Source organism: Mustela erminea, chromosome 10 (assembly GCF_009829155.1).
Source record: "Mustela erminea isolate mMusErm1 chromosome 10, mMusErm1.Pri, whole genome shotgun sequence".
Lineage (NCBI taxonomy): Eukaryota > Metazoa > Chordata > Mammalia > Carnivora > Mustelidae > Mustela > Mustela erminea.
In genome coordinates this window covers 68,896,757-68,915,369 of record NC_045623.1, presented here as the reverse complement: position 1 = coordinate 68,915,369, position 18,613 = coordinate 68,896,757, and the positions used below count along the sequence as shown (strand labels likewise).

Genomic DNA, 18,613 nt, shown 5'->3' with positions numbered 1-18,613 from the left:
TGTGTTTTTAAGCTTATATATTTGGTTTTTTTTTTTACGTAACACTATGTACTATTCTTATTCTTCAGGAAAATGGAATAACAGCTTCATTTTAACGCAGTAATTGGGAAAATTACAGTGGTTTGAAAATTTCTTTTAAGTAAATTATTAAATATTTTTTTAAATGCCAGCTACAGCTCAAGTAATTTTATTAGTTTGGGAATATAATCCATCATAAAAACCTTACTTCGGTCATAAAGTTATTATACAGTTTATATATAATGATATGCTAGTCTAAAAAGCATTTTTTAAGAATCCTGTGGAAAAATTTTTTTTCTTTCCCTTTAATTAAAAATGTTCAGGGGTGGGTAAAGGAAAAAATATCTGTTATTTAGTCTCATCCTCAAATACTTTAGACTGATTTCCCACGGTCTCCTAGCCCTCCCCCCACCAAAAAATCTTGGGCTTCATCTCAAATACTATTTAATCTTTATAAATAGATGCAATTTTGATGCCTCTACTTCTATTGTAAATCTGCTTTTTTAAAAAAAAAATTTTTTAATTTATGTATTTATTTGACAGAGAGGCAGACAGGCAGGCAGAGAGACAGAGGAGGAAGCAGATAGCCCGAAGACCTGCTGAGCAGATAGCCCGATGCGGGTCTCGATTTCAGGACCCTGGCATCACGACCTGGGCTAAAGGCAGAGGCTTTAACCCACTGAGCCACCCAGGTGCCCCGTAAATCTGCTTTTTTAAAAAAAGATTTTATTTATTTATTTGACAGTAAGAGAGAGAGAGAGAGCACAAGTAGGGGGAGTAGGCAGAGGGAGAAACAGGCTCCCCACTGACCAGGGAGCCCCATATGAGGCTTAATCCCAGGACCCCGGGATTGTGACCTGAGCCAAAGGCAGATGCTTAAGAACTGAGCCACCCAGACACTCCTATAAATCTAATTAAAAATAAAATCTACCTTAAATGGGTCACATAACAAGAAAATGTCTAGGGGGAGGGCGCTAGTTAGTTAGAGGGACTCAGTCAGTTAAGCAGCCAACTCTTAGTTTCAGCTCAGGTGTGATGTCAGACTGAGTCCCTAATAAGGTTCTGCACTGAGTGCAGAGTCTGCTTGAGACTCGCTCTCTCTCACTCTGCCCCTCTCTTTCCCCTGCTCTTTTCTCTGTCTAAAATAAAGAAATAAAATCTTTAAAAAAAAAAAAAGGAAACAAAAGAAAAGAAAATGTCTAGGACCTAATGCTAATTTTTAAAAGCTGAATATGAGGCATGTATAGTATAATCACAAATAAATATAAAGCCATTTATGTATATTCATAAAAATATAACAAAATGTTAACAATGGCTCTTTGTAGAATGTGAAGTTGTAGGGTGTTTTAAATACTTTTCTGTATTTTACAAGATTACTATGGACCCATATTACTTTTATAACCTGAAAATGTCAAGTTTGGAGTTTTTAAAATATCAAATACCTCTGGCAGTTTCATACCAATATAAAAATATTCAGATGTTTCAGATATGACCGAATTTTATGTAAGAACTACCAATAGTAGGAATAATGCTGGTTTCCTTTAATAAATAGAAACATTTTTCAAAACAGTTTTTTAGTGAGCTACTTTAAATACACTCTTTGAAGATAAGTTTGTGCAAAAGGAATGGGAATAAACAAGCCTATATAATAGTTACTCATTCTTGACCTTTCTTTTCCACAGAGTAAACAAATTCACTCAAATTTTCTAGGCTCACTTCTTAGCTGCAGTAAAAATCCATACAGTAATATCTATAGGCTTCAAGGGAAAGGTTATTGAGAAAATACCTCACCTTAGTGATACATTCTAAGCTAGATAGATGTCCCTATTAAAACTAATTATAATTAATGTTTCTTTATGTTTATTTTTTAAGATTTTATTTATTTATTTATTTGAGAGAGAGAGAGCGCGAGCGAGCGAGCCGGGGAGGAGCAGAGAGAGAGGGACAACCAGGTTCCACGCTTAGTGCAGAGTCCAACTTGGGGCTTGATCTCACAACCCTGATATCATGACCTCAGCCAAAATCAAGAGTAAGATGCTTAACTGAGTGAGCCACTCAGGGGCCCCATCTTCATGTCTATTTCTAAATATAATAAAAGATCATCTCTTCGCGCATTTGGGTGGCTCAGTCAGTTAAGTGTCTTGTCTTCAGCTCAGGTCATGATCCTGGAGTCCCAGGACTGAGCCCCACATCGGGCTCCCTGCTCAGCAGGGTGTCTGTTTCTCTCACTGTCCTTCACCCTGCTTGTGCTCTCTCACCTTACTCTTGCTCTCTGGTTTTCACTCTTTCAAGTATATAAATAAAATCTTAAAAAAAATCATCTCTTAAAAAGCGTAACACTAATCCATACACAAAAGGGCCTACTCTTTCAGGAAGCAAACTTAAAAGTTATTAAATTGCACAAAATCAAAATGAACAGATGCAAACATACATACTACAAGAATCAGAATCAAATTTCACTGCAAAATTACTTGCAATGCTACCACCACTGAAATGCAATTTCCCTATCAATATCAGTATTCCCATATTCTTGGCTATTTTATTTTTGGTATAGTTTGCTTATCCTGAGACTAAGTGAAGGTAACAAATGCACATCTCCCTCTTGGCGCACCTGCCCAAGCCCCCCCTCCGCCAACCCTGCCCTTGATTAGGGCAGTCACAGGCTCTCCTAGCAAACAGTATCTTCCACTAACTAGGATAATTGTCTCTTAACTTTAAGGTAGTCCTTTGAGAAAATCCTCTTCTGATTCAGTGCACGACTTCAGCACTATCAAATGCCATCCTATCAAGTAAGTGACTGAAGACATTTGCAGAAGCCTTCCTGGTTATGCTCTACTTTCCATGGTCATGCTCTACTTGCCTATCTGTGCCACCAAAAGAAGAAAAGGAGGATAACGGCAATTAAGACTCTTGAAAGAATGCAGTGAAAAAACTACAGTAATAGAGTGCCAAGGTCTGTTTTAGAAAAATACCAAAGCAGCCACATCCAAGGTTCCTCATCAAAGAAGGGATCTTTGAGCTAGTATCTTGGCTTTATTTAAAAAGAACTTTCAAGGAAAATGTCCTGTTTTCTAGAAATCACACAAGTTAATGAAAATGATAAACTCATCCCCATCCTTCCAAATCCCATGAAGTGTGACAAAGGTAGTAAAAAACAGAATTTAAACAAATACATAAAAACTCTTAGCTACAGTAAAAGAGTAAAATTTATTTTAGCAATCCAAGTGAGTTATACAACTGAAGAAGTAACTTAAGTATTAAACCTATTAAGCATTAGCAACATGAATACATTTGCATCTGTTTCACATAAAATACAGAATAAAAAATAAAAATACCACCAACTTATGAATACTCACTCAAAAACCCCAAAGCATATATAAACACATGTACTTATACTAGTATATCTATACCTAAAGAATTATTAATGAGAACGGGGGAATTTTAAATATTTCAGTAATTTTTTTTTTTAAAGATTTTATTTATTTATTTGACAGACGGAGATCACAAGCAGGCAGAGGCAGGCAGAGAGAGAGGAGGAAGCAGGCTCCCTGCTGAGCAGAGAGCCCGATGTGGGGCTCGATCCCATGTCCCTGAGATCATGACCTGAGCCGAAGGCAGCGGCTTAACCCACTGAGCCACCCAGGCACCCCATATTTCAGTAATCTTATAAAAATGTTATTTAACTGATTTTTAAAATTCTACAGACTAATCCAAAACTAGAAATAATCAGGTACATTCATTATGTTGGCCTAATTCTCAAAATGGAAGTTATAGGAGTATTCTTTTTTTTTCTTTTTTTTTAAGATTGTATTTATTTATTTGAGAGACGGAGATCACAAGCAGTGGGGAGTGGTAGAAGGAGAAACAGACCCCCCTGCTGACCTGGGAGCTGACTGTGGGACTCGATCCCACAGTTCTGTGATCACGACCCTCGCTAAAGGCAGACACTCAACCAACTAAGCTACCCAGGCACCCCTACAGGAATATTCTTACTATTAAAAAAGTATCAACTACAGAGCAAGATGTTTAGGTCAAAGAACAGAAAGGAAGTCTATTAAACTAGGTGGGTGTTAGAAATCCTCACCAACAGCCTGCCTTTATTTCCCAATCATATGCTTTGCAGCATGTTCTAAGAGCATTATCACTAGGAAAAGAATGTTGAGCTCATGTATCTAATTTTACTTCTACCCAAAATAAGTCATCCCTCTTCATCTAAGGGGGGAAAAAAAAACCCAAGTGATTAAAATGAACCCAAAAGGGACAATTACTATGATTACTAAACCTTTACTGATAAAGTACAAATAAGTGGAGGCCTCTTTTGCAGGAGAGTAGCATGAACAAGTATGAACTTTACGGAAAAGTATGACTTTATGAACCTACCATGCTCTCAATCCTTTCTGTGTAAGGTTTCTGGGTGTGTCTTGGCTATTTTTAATTTCATGTACAAAATTGAAGTTTATTCATTTCTATTGTGAACAGCTTCCTTAAATTTATCTCCATCTAATAATATATTATCAAATATAGTGAAAGAAATTTTCCACAGTACAATTTCTTACCTTAAAGAGTTTACAATAGAGGCTGGAAGATACTGGAGTCACACACACCACATAGCACAAGAAGATAACCTACTGGACATACCATCTAGGTAAATACACACTCCTCTGGGAGTTCCAACATAGGAAAGACTGATATAGACTAATAGACAGAGAAGGAAAACTTTTATTTAGAGAAGTGGTGGGATTTGAGCTGGGCTTTAAGGCATGGGCAGAATTCACATAAGCAGAGAGACAGGGAACATTCTAGATCACAACAGATCTAGAGGGTAGAAATAAGAAAGAGAATGTGTAGGGCACACAGAATAGAGGCAGACAATAAAAAAAATAAGTAATATAAGAGGAGGATCTGTATCTCATCTTTTTTTCCTACCTCCAATATATCCATGAGATATGACATCCTCCCATCATTAACAGCAGCAGTGGGCAGCAGTAAAGATTTTCACAGCTGAGAGTCATGATACTAAAATTGGTTTAGGAAGAAGGGCAAGAAGAGGATGGGCAAGAAGAGCCTTATGATCTGATTTCTAAATTTCAGATGTTAGGTAAAAGGGTGGCGATAATGAGAAAGAAAACACTTACAAAAATAGGAGAGTCCAAAACTGAAGCCAATTTTTTTCAACAAAATGAGACTCATTTTAGACACACTGACTTTGAAAATGATAAACATAAAAAAAAAAGAAAAGAAAAGAAGATGATAAACACCAAAATGTTTAACTGGAGATGTGAGATTAGAGAGTAGAGGGCTTGATAAATATTTGGGAATTACCAGCATATGGATGCCAGTGGTATGAAAAAGGAAGGGAAGGTATCAGTCCCTGGCATCGAGGTATGTATTAAGGTATGTATCAGTCCCTGGCAAGGCAACAGAAGCAAAGGGTCAGACAGGCAGGTGACTATCTGGACTATCTGACAGAACACAATTCAAGAAAGCAGGAACCAATGCAGAAAAGACCAACGGATCTTGCCTTAAGATTATTATGGTTCTGGAAAGAAAAATTAAAGCACAGTTGTATGGGTAAACAAGCAAACTAAAGAGGATTACCTGAAAGGACAGGAAGAGGAAAAAATGGCCACATAAAGAAAAAGCAAAAAACAGGTTGGTAGCTAACATGGCAATAGTAACAGAAAAACAAAAATCAAAAAACAAAAAAGGTTATTTTCAAACTGGTGAGTCCTGTGTGTAGACAGCTCTAAGTGAAGAAAGAAGTCAGAGAAGGAAGAGCTTGATGATGAAGGGAGGATAGATAATAAGTAGATAACAGTAGGGTATAGAATTCTATTACTAACCAGAACATTTACTGAACTTTTACATGGTACCAATCACTCTGAGGCACTGTAACTGCATTATCTCATTTAATTCCTACAGCAACTCTAAGTATTTGGTATTTTTATTCTTCCATATTACAGAATAGAAAGCTACTGTGTAGAGTGTTAAATTACTTACTTAGGGTTACAAATCTAGGAAGAGTCAGAACCAGAATCTGAAATCAAGTTTGTCAGATACCATGTAGTTCCTACAAACTTTTATGCAACACTGAAGAAAAGTACACAGGAGAGTGAATTCCTAATTCCTTAACCACTCACAAGAAAACTTTAATAAAATTGTTTATAGGCAATTTAAAGTAGGAAAGAATGTAGGTCTGCCTTCTCCCCTTAACAGAAGTCCAAACCATATACCTTTGAGATAGAATGGCATTTTATAGCTTTTTCCCCTTGGATCACTTTGGGCCTAGTTTCTCCACAGAACTTGATGAACTAGCAGTATACCTCATATGCATTCACAGTGATCATTTCAGGAAAAAAGTTGAAGTTAACCGCTGGTTTGTTTTTCAAGAAAAAAATCTTGAACTGAAAGTGCTCAAGATTGTAGTTCACAGGAATACAGATAGGAAACAAAAATTTAGGAATTAATTATGTAGCAGATTTCCTAATTTATCTGTATTAGGACTAAAGACTACAGAGATACAAAACAAAAAAGAACTAGTCTTTTGGCACTTTGGTTGCATCTAAAACCTGGTTTCTGTGCTTGAGATATGAGCTCATATAATTACTATCTATGACTTTATAAATGTGGAGAAAAGCAAGAACACTCAAAAAGCCAAGTTTGGATTAGGCAGACACTCACTAATAGGTCAAAACTACCTTATTTTTCTCCTGTCTTCACTTAGGCATTTCTCATTTAGAAAGTGGGGTCAGAAAGCACTGAAGTTCTTTGATTCTGCTATTAATTAATAATTCCACTAAACTGCTTTTTGCCATAGAAATTAGAAAATAGGGGCGCCTGGGTGGCTCCAGTGGATTAAAGCTTCTGCCTTCAGCTCAGGTCATGATCTCAGGGTCCCGGGATTGAGCCCAGTGTCAGCCTCTCTGCTCAGCAAGGAGCCTGCTTCCCCCCTCTCTCTCTGCCTACTTGTGATCTCTGTCAAATGAATAAATAAAATCTTTAAAAAAAAAAAAGAAAGAAAAGAAAATAGAGCACTAGGACTTAAGAGTTACTTACAGATATTAATTATCCATATCATTCCTTAGTCTGTGCCTCATTACCACTGGGTAAATCAGAGTTAATCAATAAGTAATGAAATCTACTTATTACCACTTCTGCTTCAGAAAACTGAAAATAATCACCAAAATTAAAAGTTTTAATTACATGTAGATGTCATTTATCCATGTCATTCTTAGTCTAGTGTTCTCTTTACCACGTATAATACAGAGATAACCTGTATAGGAGTGGAATGAATAATGAATCTACTAATACAAAACTTTAATCCAAAGTTCTCTTTCCAACGAACTTATGTTCAAACATTACAATTTGGTCTGTACTAAGCATGCTCCAAGATGCCTTTTATTTACAGCACCCAAGGAAGAAAATAGACTCCCTCTGCTAATTATACATTCCGAATATAGCAAAGCTTAAGATTTAACATACACCTTACCACTAAGTGAAAAGGGACAAAAAAAAAAATCATGAAGAAATTTTGTCGAATAACAAAACTTCTAAAATTGTAAGAAATCAAATATTCAAGGACAACCCATTTAGCCTGAAAGGAACAATATAAATTTCAGTATTGTTCCAAACCAGCCTTGTAAATTCAGTCTCAAAAGATGCAGAAAAACCAAGGCAGATGTACATAAATAACAAAATACTGTCCATCAGAAAAACCTTCACACTTCGAAACCCTATCTGGCTAAATTTAGAAGCTGTCCCATGTTACATCAGTAACTGTATTTCTTCAGATTAAGGAAATTTTTATAGATTATTTTATCTCCCATTCTTAAGCTATTTTCAGTAGTAACTGCTTAAAGTCTGTGTCTCTTTTCATTTCCTAAGAAGCTCAAAAACTGCATGGAAATAATGTAATGGAGGTAACCACCCCCCATTTCACTACCACAAAGGGAAATATGTTAGTGATGATTTCTTGACTTTTCCATCATCTTTAGGAAAATTCCAGTATATACAGTAAAGGTAGCAATCTAATAAAATAACCAACTTGTAACAAGAAGTCTCTTTGGCTTCTTCCTCAATCTCTCAGTAAATCATTCTCTGCACCCAGGCATAACACATCTCATAGACAATCTCGCTGCATGTCCTACATCAAAACAAAACAATGGATCTACCAATTTAGAGCTTTCATTCATTTAAAACTATCAGCACAAGCACAGAAATCCAACATATAAGTAACATGTTTTAAAAGGCCCACCCATATGCTTTTACTGGCAACTGATAATAGTGCTTCTACATCCAACCTCCTGTATGTGCTGGTATAACATTCGGGCAACAGTGCCCAAATAACATGGTCACATGCACTGTTTATTGCCCTAAATGCAACACTGCTCAATTTTCTTTTTTTTTTTTTTTTAATGTTTGAAATACCCTTTTTTGTACCATTTCTCAATCAGAAACTAAGGTTTTATTATCTTTTCTATTTGTAAAATGAAGGTACTTAATGCAACACTTAGTGAAAATGAATTAAATCTCATTATGCTAAAGTTTAAGCTATCCTGGCTACTATGCAACTTACAAAATGCTATTTTAAATTGTTTCATATCATTTCCCACCCTACCAGTGTTATGAGAAACAGCCCTTTAAAAATACTAGGTCTCCTAGCTAACAAAATTTCACATTCATAAAAAGCAATTTGTGTTTTGATGATGATGGTGATGGTGATGATGATGATCTCATTTAATTTTATCGGTATAATAATATTTACATCACAAGTCATTCAAACTTACCTTTAATGATACGATATATAGGTAAATATTATCTTAAAAATACTTTCAAAACTAGAAATTTAGGCTAAAAAATACTGCTTTCTCATTGCAGTATAATCTGTGCAGGCCAGAATTCAGAGAAAAACTATCATTCTGCAAAAGGCAAATATTTATGTCACATAAATAACAGGTATTTTCTTGACCTACCCATCAATACCACAACCATCACACAGTAAATGACCCTATACATTTAAAATGAATCCTTCTAAATCAGAAACAGAATACTGAATTTTATAGTTCACTTACCTGAACCTCGCTTGTCCTCTGTTTGATAGTATCTTCTTTCTCCTTAAGGTCCTGTTCCACATTATTCTTTTCCCTAGAAGACCAGCAAACAATGCAAGAATATTTGAGAACATCAGCTACAGCCGGTATGGTTATCCATCCTCCTAACCCTGAATCGCTTTTTAAATACATAGTGAAACATTCAATTTTTAACTGAAGGGCAGAGTTTTCCACCCTCTTTTAATTATTTATGGAATAGAAATCAATATAAGCTCTGTTTGTTAAAAAAAAAAAATGCTTTCTCACTAAAATGTGGTGAAAAGAGAATAGATTAAAAAAGGAAGAGGAGAAAAATAATCAATGAAACACTCAGGTTTCACTGATCTCACTGTTGCTATGGAAATGATGTCCAATGAAAACTGCTGGTGAAAAAAGGAGGGGTTGCATCAGCTCTGTACGCTTAACCCTTAAGTACCACTGTCAAATCAAATGAAAATGGCTAATAGAAATAGTCAACAATATTAACGAAAAGGACATTTTCTGAAGTGTTAATTTCCCCTTAAATCACTGGTGTGTACCAATTTTAGAATGAAAGAACACAGAAGAAATGGGTAAGACTGTCAATAGACAATCCATTTGCTCCATCAAATACTGCTCTACTCAAAAAAGCTATTTTAGGACCACTTGTCAATTCCAGTTGATCAAATACATAAAACAAGGTATACTAAGTAAAAACAGAATCACATTTAGCATTTATCTCGTTCTATACTCTTCCGATCAAAAATACTAGGATCCACTTGTAGTCTGAGATATATTATCTAAATTCTTACATGCTTCCATCAGAGCTACATTCCTAATGAATGAGTCCTAAGCAACCTTAGATTCAGAATTACAATATAAAGCTATTTCTTTTGGAGTAATAAATTTAACTGCTTGTACTGAAATCACACACACACACACACACACACACACACACACTGACTTGCTCCCTTCATTTTTTTTCTTCTTTTTTTACAAAACGAGAAAAAATCCATAGAATTCTACAGCAATACATTTTTGGGTGGGAGGAAAGGTAAAAGAAGGCAACATGAAGAAGGGGGATGGCATTTAAGAAGTCATCCAAACTAGTTCTGCAGAGTTCCTCCTTAGAGCTTCAAGCCTATTATTTCAGTTTCATCCCAGACATCATCCAAACATAAGCTCAGGCTCCATTAAGCTGTAGCATAAAGGAAAGTGGGGGAAATTACACCAGAGAAGATCCTTAAGGGGCAACTTAATGCTATATTTACATTTCTCCCCTTTTTGGGGTGATATTTTAAATGTAGACAAAAATCAACTGTTTTGGATATGTAGGCATAACGTTCTTAAGATTTGTAAGGAAGAAAAAAGCCCAAGAATAAAACCTATTTGTATACTGTTACTTTTAAACACTTGAGATGGCCAAGGAGCTCACTAACCATTTCTCAAATGGGTCGCAATGTGGGTCGTGATGTTGCTGAGATTTTAAATAGTCCCTTACCATGTGAATCACTGTTGCAGCCCATTCCTCCCATACCTCAATCTACTTATTATGCAAAGGTCATCCCCACTCCCAACCCTTATAAAATTAGGTAAAATCAAAAAATAGAAATCACAGGAAGAAAAACCTAAATATACCACACAAATTCAGCAACCTCAATCTTGAAGAAAAAAAGAAATTTTTCCTTCCCTCCTTATGTGAGCATAAGAATGTTTTCATTCCTGCTGCAGCATGTCAGAGGTAAGTCACATGAAAAACTAGCCCCCTCCCCACAACTGCAAATTCTCAGAAGCATTCCACACAGGGTAAGTATCAATTATGCCCCCTCGTTTTGAAGGTAGCTAATAACAAAAATAGAAAATATCACACAGCATCACAGATCAGCACCACACACTAGTATGCATGTTTGTATTCAATCCTTTCTGCTTCTCTGTTAACTGCTGTTACTGACAGTGTCTACTCAAAGATCAAGTGTGCAGGCAGGAAAACAGGGCTACAAGAAAGCAGTGAGCTGACAACACAGCCAAGAGAGAAGAGTAAGAGAGCTTTTTAAAAAATAAAAATAAAAAAAGGAAGCTAGCCGGGTGACAAAGAAAACAGATTACAAAGGACTATCAGCTCTCACCAACAAATAATACAGTCTCTGTTTGGGTAAAATGAAGGAAGCTTAAAAGGTAGAGATTCCTTTTCATAATTTTGGGTGCGGGAGTAAGGGGAGCAGTAGTGATCTCTCCAAACATTCCCAAAGACTATTTCCAACTAAACAAAAATATGAGATTGTTAGGCATTAATTCTCACAGTACTGAGATCAATTAAATTTAACTTCTGATACACTTTTATCTAGTGAAATTCTGGTCTCCTAAGGCTCCCTAGTTTCCAAAAGCTGCTGGTTCTGATTTGGTGGAAGCTAATATGCGAACCAGCAAGAAAACCAAAGCCCAAGCTAGGCTTTCAGAAGCCTAAAGTTGACAACTGCATAAATTTACGATGAATTAGTCAAAGCTATTCACAAGGACAGTGGGGGACCCAAGTCCATGCCGTTCACTTTCATTTCTCCAGGTGCTTGTTTATGGGGAGAAGGGAGTGAGCCATCTGTCTTAATTTTGATATAATACCACACTGTCAGAGAAACAGATTTAAGTCACCTTCAAAGCCCTTCCCAGAAATATAGTTTTAGGGTTTTTTCCTGAAAATAAATCTTCATTGTTTTCCAACCAGAGAACAATAAAAAAGAGAAAAACAGTTGGAAACTAATAACCAGGGGCGCCTGAGTGGCTCAGTTGGTTAAGCGACTGCCTTTGGCTCAGGTCATGATCCTGGAGTTCGGGATCGAGTCCCACATTGGGCTCCCTGCTCAACCGGGAGTCTGCTTCTCCCACTGACCTCTTTCCCTCTCATGCTTTCTCTCTCTCTCTCTCTCACACACACACAAATAAATAAATAAAATCTTGAATTAAAAAAAAAAAAAAAAGAAGAAGAAGAAGAAGAAACTAAAAACCAATTAGTTAGAAACTCATGAAGGGTGACGCTTGGGTGGCCAAGTCAGTTAAGCGTCTGCCTTTGGCTCAGGTCATGATCCCAGCGTCCTGGGATCAAGTCCCACATTGGGCTCCTTGCTCGGCAGGGAGCCTGCTCCTCCCTCTGCCTGCCACTCTGCCTGCTTGTGCATGCACGCTCTCTCCCTCTCTCTCTCTCTCTCTGACAAATAAATAAATAAAATCTTTAAAATAAAAAATGTAGTTTAACTGCCAATAATCTCTTATCAAGCAAACATAGAAAAGCAAGCTATTCTCATTATTCTTATTACTACTCTGGTCACTACAGTAGTCTTTAGTAAAGCATGTAGGTCGTACAGAGAACAAGAAAATGGGACTAAAAATGGAGACTCAGATTCTCATCTGGATCTGCCATGAAACAGTTTTTAGTTTGTTTGGTTTTCTTTTTTTTTTGACTCTGATTATCACATAACTTTCAGAGCCTCAGTCTTAATTTTCATTATGCAGATACTAATATCTCTACTATCTTAAGATTTGCAAGGTAAAATGTAGAAGATGTCATGTAATTAGGGAAAAAAGCAAGCTGTGAACCTATGTTGTGCCTGCTTTTTACTGGTAACATTAACATTACTTAGAATTCTAAATAACACTGATGGAGGAATTTTTAAATTTGTTAAAAGGCATTATGGGCTGCAATAAAATTTAGAAAACATAGATAAATGCACAGAATATATAATGTAATCAGAAATTTCTGATTACAGAAATGGAATAATCAGAAATTTCTGCCCCAAAATCTTGCTTAATATTCAAATAACTACTCTACCTTTAGAAACTCATTATATGGTTTTCAAAGCATAAGATTTGGTATAAAATAGCCCAGAATTCAAATACGGGTTCCATCACAGGGCATCTTACTTAAATCACTGTAGTAGCAGTTATTTGTTCTGGCTGACCCTCCCTTCTCCTAGGACCCAGAAATCCTGTTGGGAGACTGCTCTGCTCTTTCTCCCTTACCTATCACCTTTCTGCCTGAATAGTTCAAATAGAAGATGCCATCTTTTTACAGATTCAACCTCTCTGAGCAATGACTTGCTGGGGACTGGCTCCTGACCAAAGCTTAACCATTCTCATTACACCAACTCACCACCACAGAGATTAATTCAAGAAAAAGCCCATGACTAAAGACAAGGCAGTCAGGATCTTTATCTAGGATGCCTTTATTTGGAACTAATAGAAAACTATTATTACCACTATACTATCTACTACTACTATCATTACAATAATATACTACTAATAGTAATTATAATAACAGCAATATTATCACATGGAAACTAGCATTTATTAAACACTTACTACATAACAGGTATTACGTGATAAGCACTTTACATGGATTATCTCATTCATTCTTAGGAAGAATTATTCCTGTGAAATGATGGAGATGGAAGGGATATTTGTTGTCCCTGCCTAATAAATAATAAAATTTCCACATAAAAACCTGACGTTAAAGGCAAGCAGACAGATAATCCTGGTAGGGCTTAAGCTCTGGCTCCTTTCCGCCATTATGATGGTTAATTCTATGCATTAACTTGGCTATGCCATGGTACCCAGGTATTTGGTTAAGGTTAAACAAGTATTTGGATGTTGCTGTGGAGACTTTTTTTTAAAGATATATTTATTTAGAATTGGGGGAAGAGAGAGGGAGAGAATTTTTAAACAGAGTCTCCACTGAGTCCAGGAGCATGGAGCCAGACGGGGGCTTGATTCCCACAATCCATGAGATCATGACCTGAACCAAAAACAAGAGTCAGACACTCAACCAAGTCACCCAGGCTAATTGTAAAGATTATTTTTAGATGAAATTAACATTTAAATCAGTAGACTTTGATTAAAATAAATTACTCATCATAGTATGAATGGGCTTCACCCAATTAGTTTAAGGCCTTCATAGAGAAAAAAAACAAAAACAAAACAAACTGAGGTTCCCCAAGGAAGAGAGAATTCTATCACCAAACTGTCTTTGGACTTGAGCTGCAACATCAACTCTTCCCTGAGTCTGCAACCTACTGGCCTTTCCTACACATTTCAGACTTGCCAGTTCCCACAACTGTGTGAGCCAATTCCTTAAAATAAATTGAATATAGTATCTACTTTACATATCATATGTGGGGACTGCTGCAAGGAGTGAAAAAGAAATACACAACAAAACTCAGTAATACATCCCTATGCAACTTTAAGACCTATCTATTGATTAAACAAATACTGAATATTACTGTGCTATACTTTAGGGCTACAAAAAAACAATGAGACAGGTATCTCCCATTAAGAAACTCAGAATTTAATGTATTTGAAGGGTCTGGCAGAAAAACGTAAAAAGATAATTATGATGCAGAATACTGGGTGCCAGAATGGGCAAGCAGAGGTGCTGTGGGAATACAGTAGATGGGTACTTGACTCTCCCTGGAGAGGGTAAGAAAAGGCCTACCTGGTATCAGAGAAGGCAGGATCATTAACCACAAAATAAGCTGTAAAGATAGTAAATGGTATGTTTACCAACAGAAATTACTCCAGCCTGGGCATGCTTTGAGACTTCAGCTAAGCTTTGAAGGGAATAATGAATGTTGGACAGAAAAATGGCGTTTCAAAATGAGGGAAAGCTTGTACAAGAAAGCACAGAAGACGTCAGCAAAATGGCAGACGAAGAGGCAGGCTAAGAAGAAACCTTCCCAAATTTGATAAAATACACCAATCTACAATCCAAGAAGCTCAACAAATTCCAAGCAGGAAAACCCAGAGACCCACACTGAGACACATTAGAATGAAACTGCTGAAAGACAGAATCTTGAAAACAGTAAGAAAGACTAGTCACATACAAAGGATCTTCAATAAGATTATCAGTGGATTTCCCAGCAGAAAACTCGATGACCAGAAGGCAGTGGGATGATATATACGAAGCGCTTAAAAAAAGAAAACAAAACCTAAAAACAAAATCTGGCAAAACCGTCCTTTCAAAGTGACAGAGAAGTTAAGATATCCCCAGATAAACAATGGCTGAGTGACTTCCTCACCATTAGACCTGTGCTATAGGAAATGCTTAAGTGAATCCTTCAGGTAGAAATGAAAGGATGCTACTAGGCAGTAACTCAAAGCCATATCAAAATAAAAAGATCTTCAGTGAAGGTGTATATACATGGACAAGATCAAAAACCAGTATTATTGTAATTTTGGTTTACAACTTCCCCTTTAAATTTTCTATAGGATTTAAAAGACAAATGCATAAAAAATAATTATGTTAGTAGATACATAATGTATAAAGATATGACTTATGACATCAATTACATAAAATGGAGGGGACAGAACTTAGAGGAGTAGAATTTTATATGTGATTAAAGCTAAGTTGATATAAAGTCCAATTAAATCATTCAGTTTGGGAAGATGAAAAAATTCTGGAGATGAATAGTGGAATAGTTGCACAAGAATATGAATGTACTTGATGACACTGAATTAAATGATTAAAAATGGCTAAAATAGTAAGTATGCTATGTATATTTTATCATAATAAAAAAATAATGAAAAAGAATAAAGTACAGGGGCACCTGCGTGGCTCAGTGGGTTAAGCCTCTGCCTTTAGCTCAGGTCATGATCTCAGGGTCCTGGGATCGAGCCCCACATCAGGCTCTCTGCTCAGCAGGAAGCCTGCTTCCATCTCTCTCTCTCTCTCTCTGCCTGCCTCTCTGCTTACTTGTAATCTCTGTCAAATAAAAAAAAAATCTTAAAAAAAAATAAAGTACAGAGGTGAGAAAATTCTGGATAGACTAATTTATTTAAGACAGAGGGTTCATGTGTGGTAAATATAGCTGGAATGGAAGATCAAGGTCGGATAATAAAAGAATGTCAGTACTAGGTAAAGACAGTCTATTCTAATATACAGGAAAGGCGATTCCCTAAAGGTTTCCGAGCTGTGCTTTTCTGAACTCCAAATGGCATTATTTAGCAACATATTTCTTCTTCTTTTGCTGACTTTTGCTCTGTAGAAGTAGAGAGGAAGTAGAGGCTCTTATTTGCTCAGAAAGCTGATGACAATTGCTAGAAAGGCAACAGAACACTCAGACTCTGCTTATCTTGAGAACTGTCAGAAGTCTTGAGCTGGAGCAGGATAACAACTATAGAGAGTTGAGGAGAAAGTCTTGACTTGTACTTCAAACCAGCCTTCTGGTTTGAAACTTAGACAGCTTTTCACTCTAAGAATTCACAGCGACTTGATAAAAACTTGAATAAAAGTTTGAGAGTAAAGACACTGATTTGTAACTTTAAGTATTTAATTTCTCTAAAAGTTACCTTAAATATATAATCTCTATATGACTGTATACTATATTCCATTCTTTCAACAGTTACTGAATATCTGCTAAATGCCAAACAAGACTGAGGGAGGGCCCTACCGATAGTTTGCTGGGGAAACAACGTAGCCATTAATTATGAAACAGTAAGACAAATGCTGTGACAGTTTAAATGCGTGTGGTTCTCCGAGAATAACTAAATTTCTTAATTCGCAAAGCTGACTGTTTTAATGAGTTTTATTTTTTAAAAATAACTCAGAGAGTATGTTCATGGGCATAAATTACTAAAAAGAAACCCTAGCTGAGATCAGGGAAAACACAAACTTTGGGGTGTTGCTCACACAACTGCTGCACTGTCAGTGGCAGAATCCAAAATTTGATGGTTTGTTTTTATAAGGAGAAATAAAAAGCTTATTCTGTAAACCCCAACTAATTAATTTATTCTACTTATCTGACAGTACAAAAAGGGATGAAAAAAATAATGTAAAACAAGGCCTTAATTTTCCTAATTATAAAACAGGGATAATAAAGTTGATAAGGAAGACTAATTTATATTAATCTAGAAAGACTTCAGCACAATGCCCAGCGCACAAGAAGTGCTTACTAAATGTCAGCTATTATTACCACCATTCTACTACTTACCAGTATAAAAGTACAATATTTACTGGCTTTTTAAAAGTTGCAATCAAGCATCCACAGTGATGGCAGTTAGGACTTAAATAAGTGGGTAGAAACCGATTCCTAAATTCCTTCAGGAGCTGAAATTTCTTGGTAGATATTTTTGTTTCCCACAGACAGAATTCAACACATCTTAAAAATTATTGCTCTCTTAAACAAGATAAGAGCCCTTTAATAAGCTACCAGTACCACAAAATAATGGAAGCAAATGTAATTTTTACAGAATATAAATGACTGAGACCAGAGCAATCCAAAACCAGAATATAAATGACTGAGACCAGAGAAATATAATGCAAGTCACATACATAATTTTAAGTGATCAAATTGCCATATATTAAAAAGTAAGAAGAAACAAGTGAAATTTATCATAATATGTTTCTTAACCCTTACTTAGCCAAAATATTTACATTCGTTTTTGAAATTCAGTATATTTTACACTAACAGCACATCTTAATTTGGATTACCCATATTTTAAGTGCTCAATAGCCAGATGTGGCTAGCGGCTATGTTTCACACAGCACAGACTTAAAACTTTAGCACGGAGGGTTTCAAATAAGTAAGTCTCCCTAAACAAAGGTTTTAAATGCCGAGCCATGCACTCTCTGTGAAAATTAATGAGACTGACTCCTTATTACCAACAAAAGCGCACTACAACCTACAGCTTCACTTACTCCATCAGTCATACCACTGTTGAGGTAGTCACGATTGAGATCTAATAGGGCCAAAAACAGGCCAGGTTGGGTCAAATAAGCAAAAGAGCTCCAGATTCAATAATAAGCAATGCTCTCTTCAGAGCTAATGGTTTCTAATGGTATGAGAACTGAACTAAACCAAAAACATAAATTTTTTAGAAGTTCAAACTGTATGCTAATGCTGCCTTAAATAGGTTTTTCAAAAATCAGTTTCTAAATATGACTGAGATAGAGATATATTTAGGAACACAAATTCTGGCTACATAGTTCCAGTATCTCTTTAACTGGGGAAAGAGAGAGTTCGTTCAGCTACTGCAACCAGGGATTGCTGAGCACCTATTCAGTAAATGCTATACTCTAAGTGCTGAGCTGCTTGGTGGAGATGATGATGACGATGACAACGATGACAATGACTATGAACGTGTACTGAGAATCCGTCATGTTCCAAAAAGGTACTGAGCATTTCACATCATATTAGTCATATTTCCATTTCACAGATAAAGAAACTGAGGACTAGATAGTTAATTACTTGGCTAAATCATGTCAGGGGCCAAACTGGGCAATCTGGTTGGAAAGCCATGCTCTGAAATATTATATTGCCTCATTAGAAAGAAGATACAGTCTGTGCTATCACACAAAGATCAGAATTTACTAGAGGAAGAAATATAATCCAGTATTGTAACCATTCTGACAGAAGGAAATTGAGCGCTCTCTGAGCTAAGATAGATACCAAGGAAAGCTTCTTAGAAAAGAACTGTCTGTTCTTCATCTGAAAAATTGGGATATAACTACTTATCCTTAAGTGATGTTGCAAGAATTAAATAAA

At 36.2% G+C, this 18,613-nt stretch overlaps 1 protein-coding gene across 3 annotated transcripts in view; it reads right to left on the bottom strand.

Annotated features, from left to right (window-relative positions):
- The window catches only part of EPS15 (epidermal growth factor receptor pathway substrate 15), a 144,303-nt gene that overhangs the window by 49,910 nt on the left and 75,780 nt on the right, over window positions 1–18,613 (bottom strand). For all 3 annotated transcript variants that reach the window (XM_032360898.1, XM_032360897.1, XM_032360896.1), the window contains exon 13: window positions 9,090–9,162. In XM_032360898.1, the coding sequence (XP_032216789.1) occupies window positions 9,090–9,162 (73 nt within the window). The remainder of the gene's footprint in view (window positions 1–9,089; window positions 9,163–18,613) is intronic.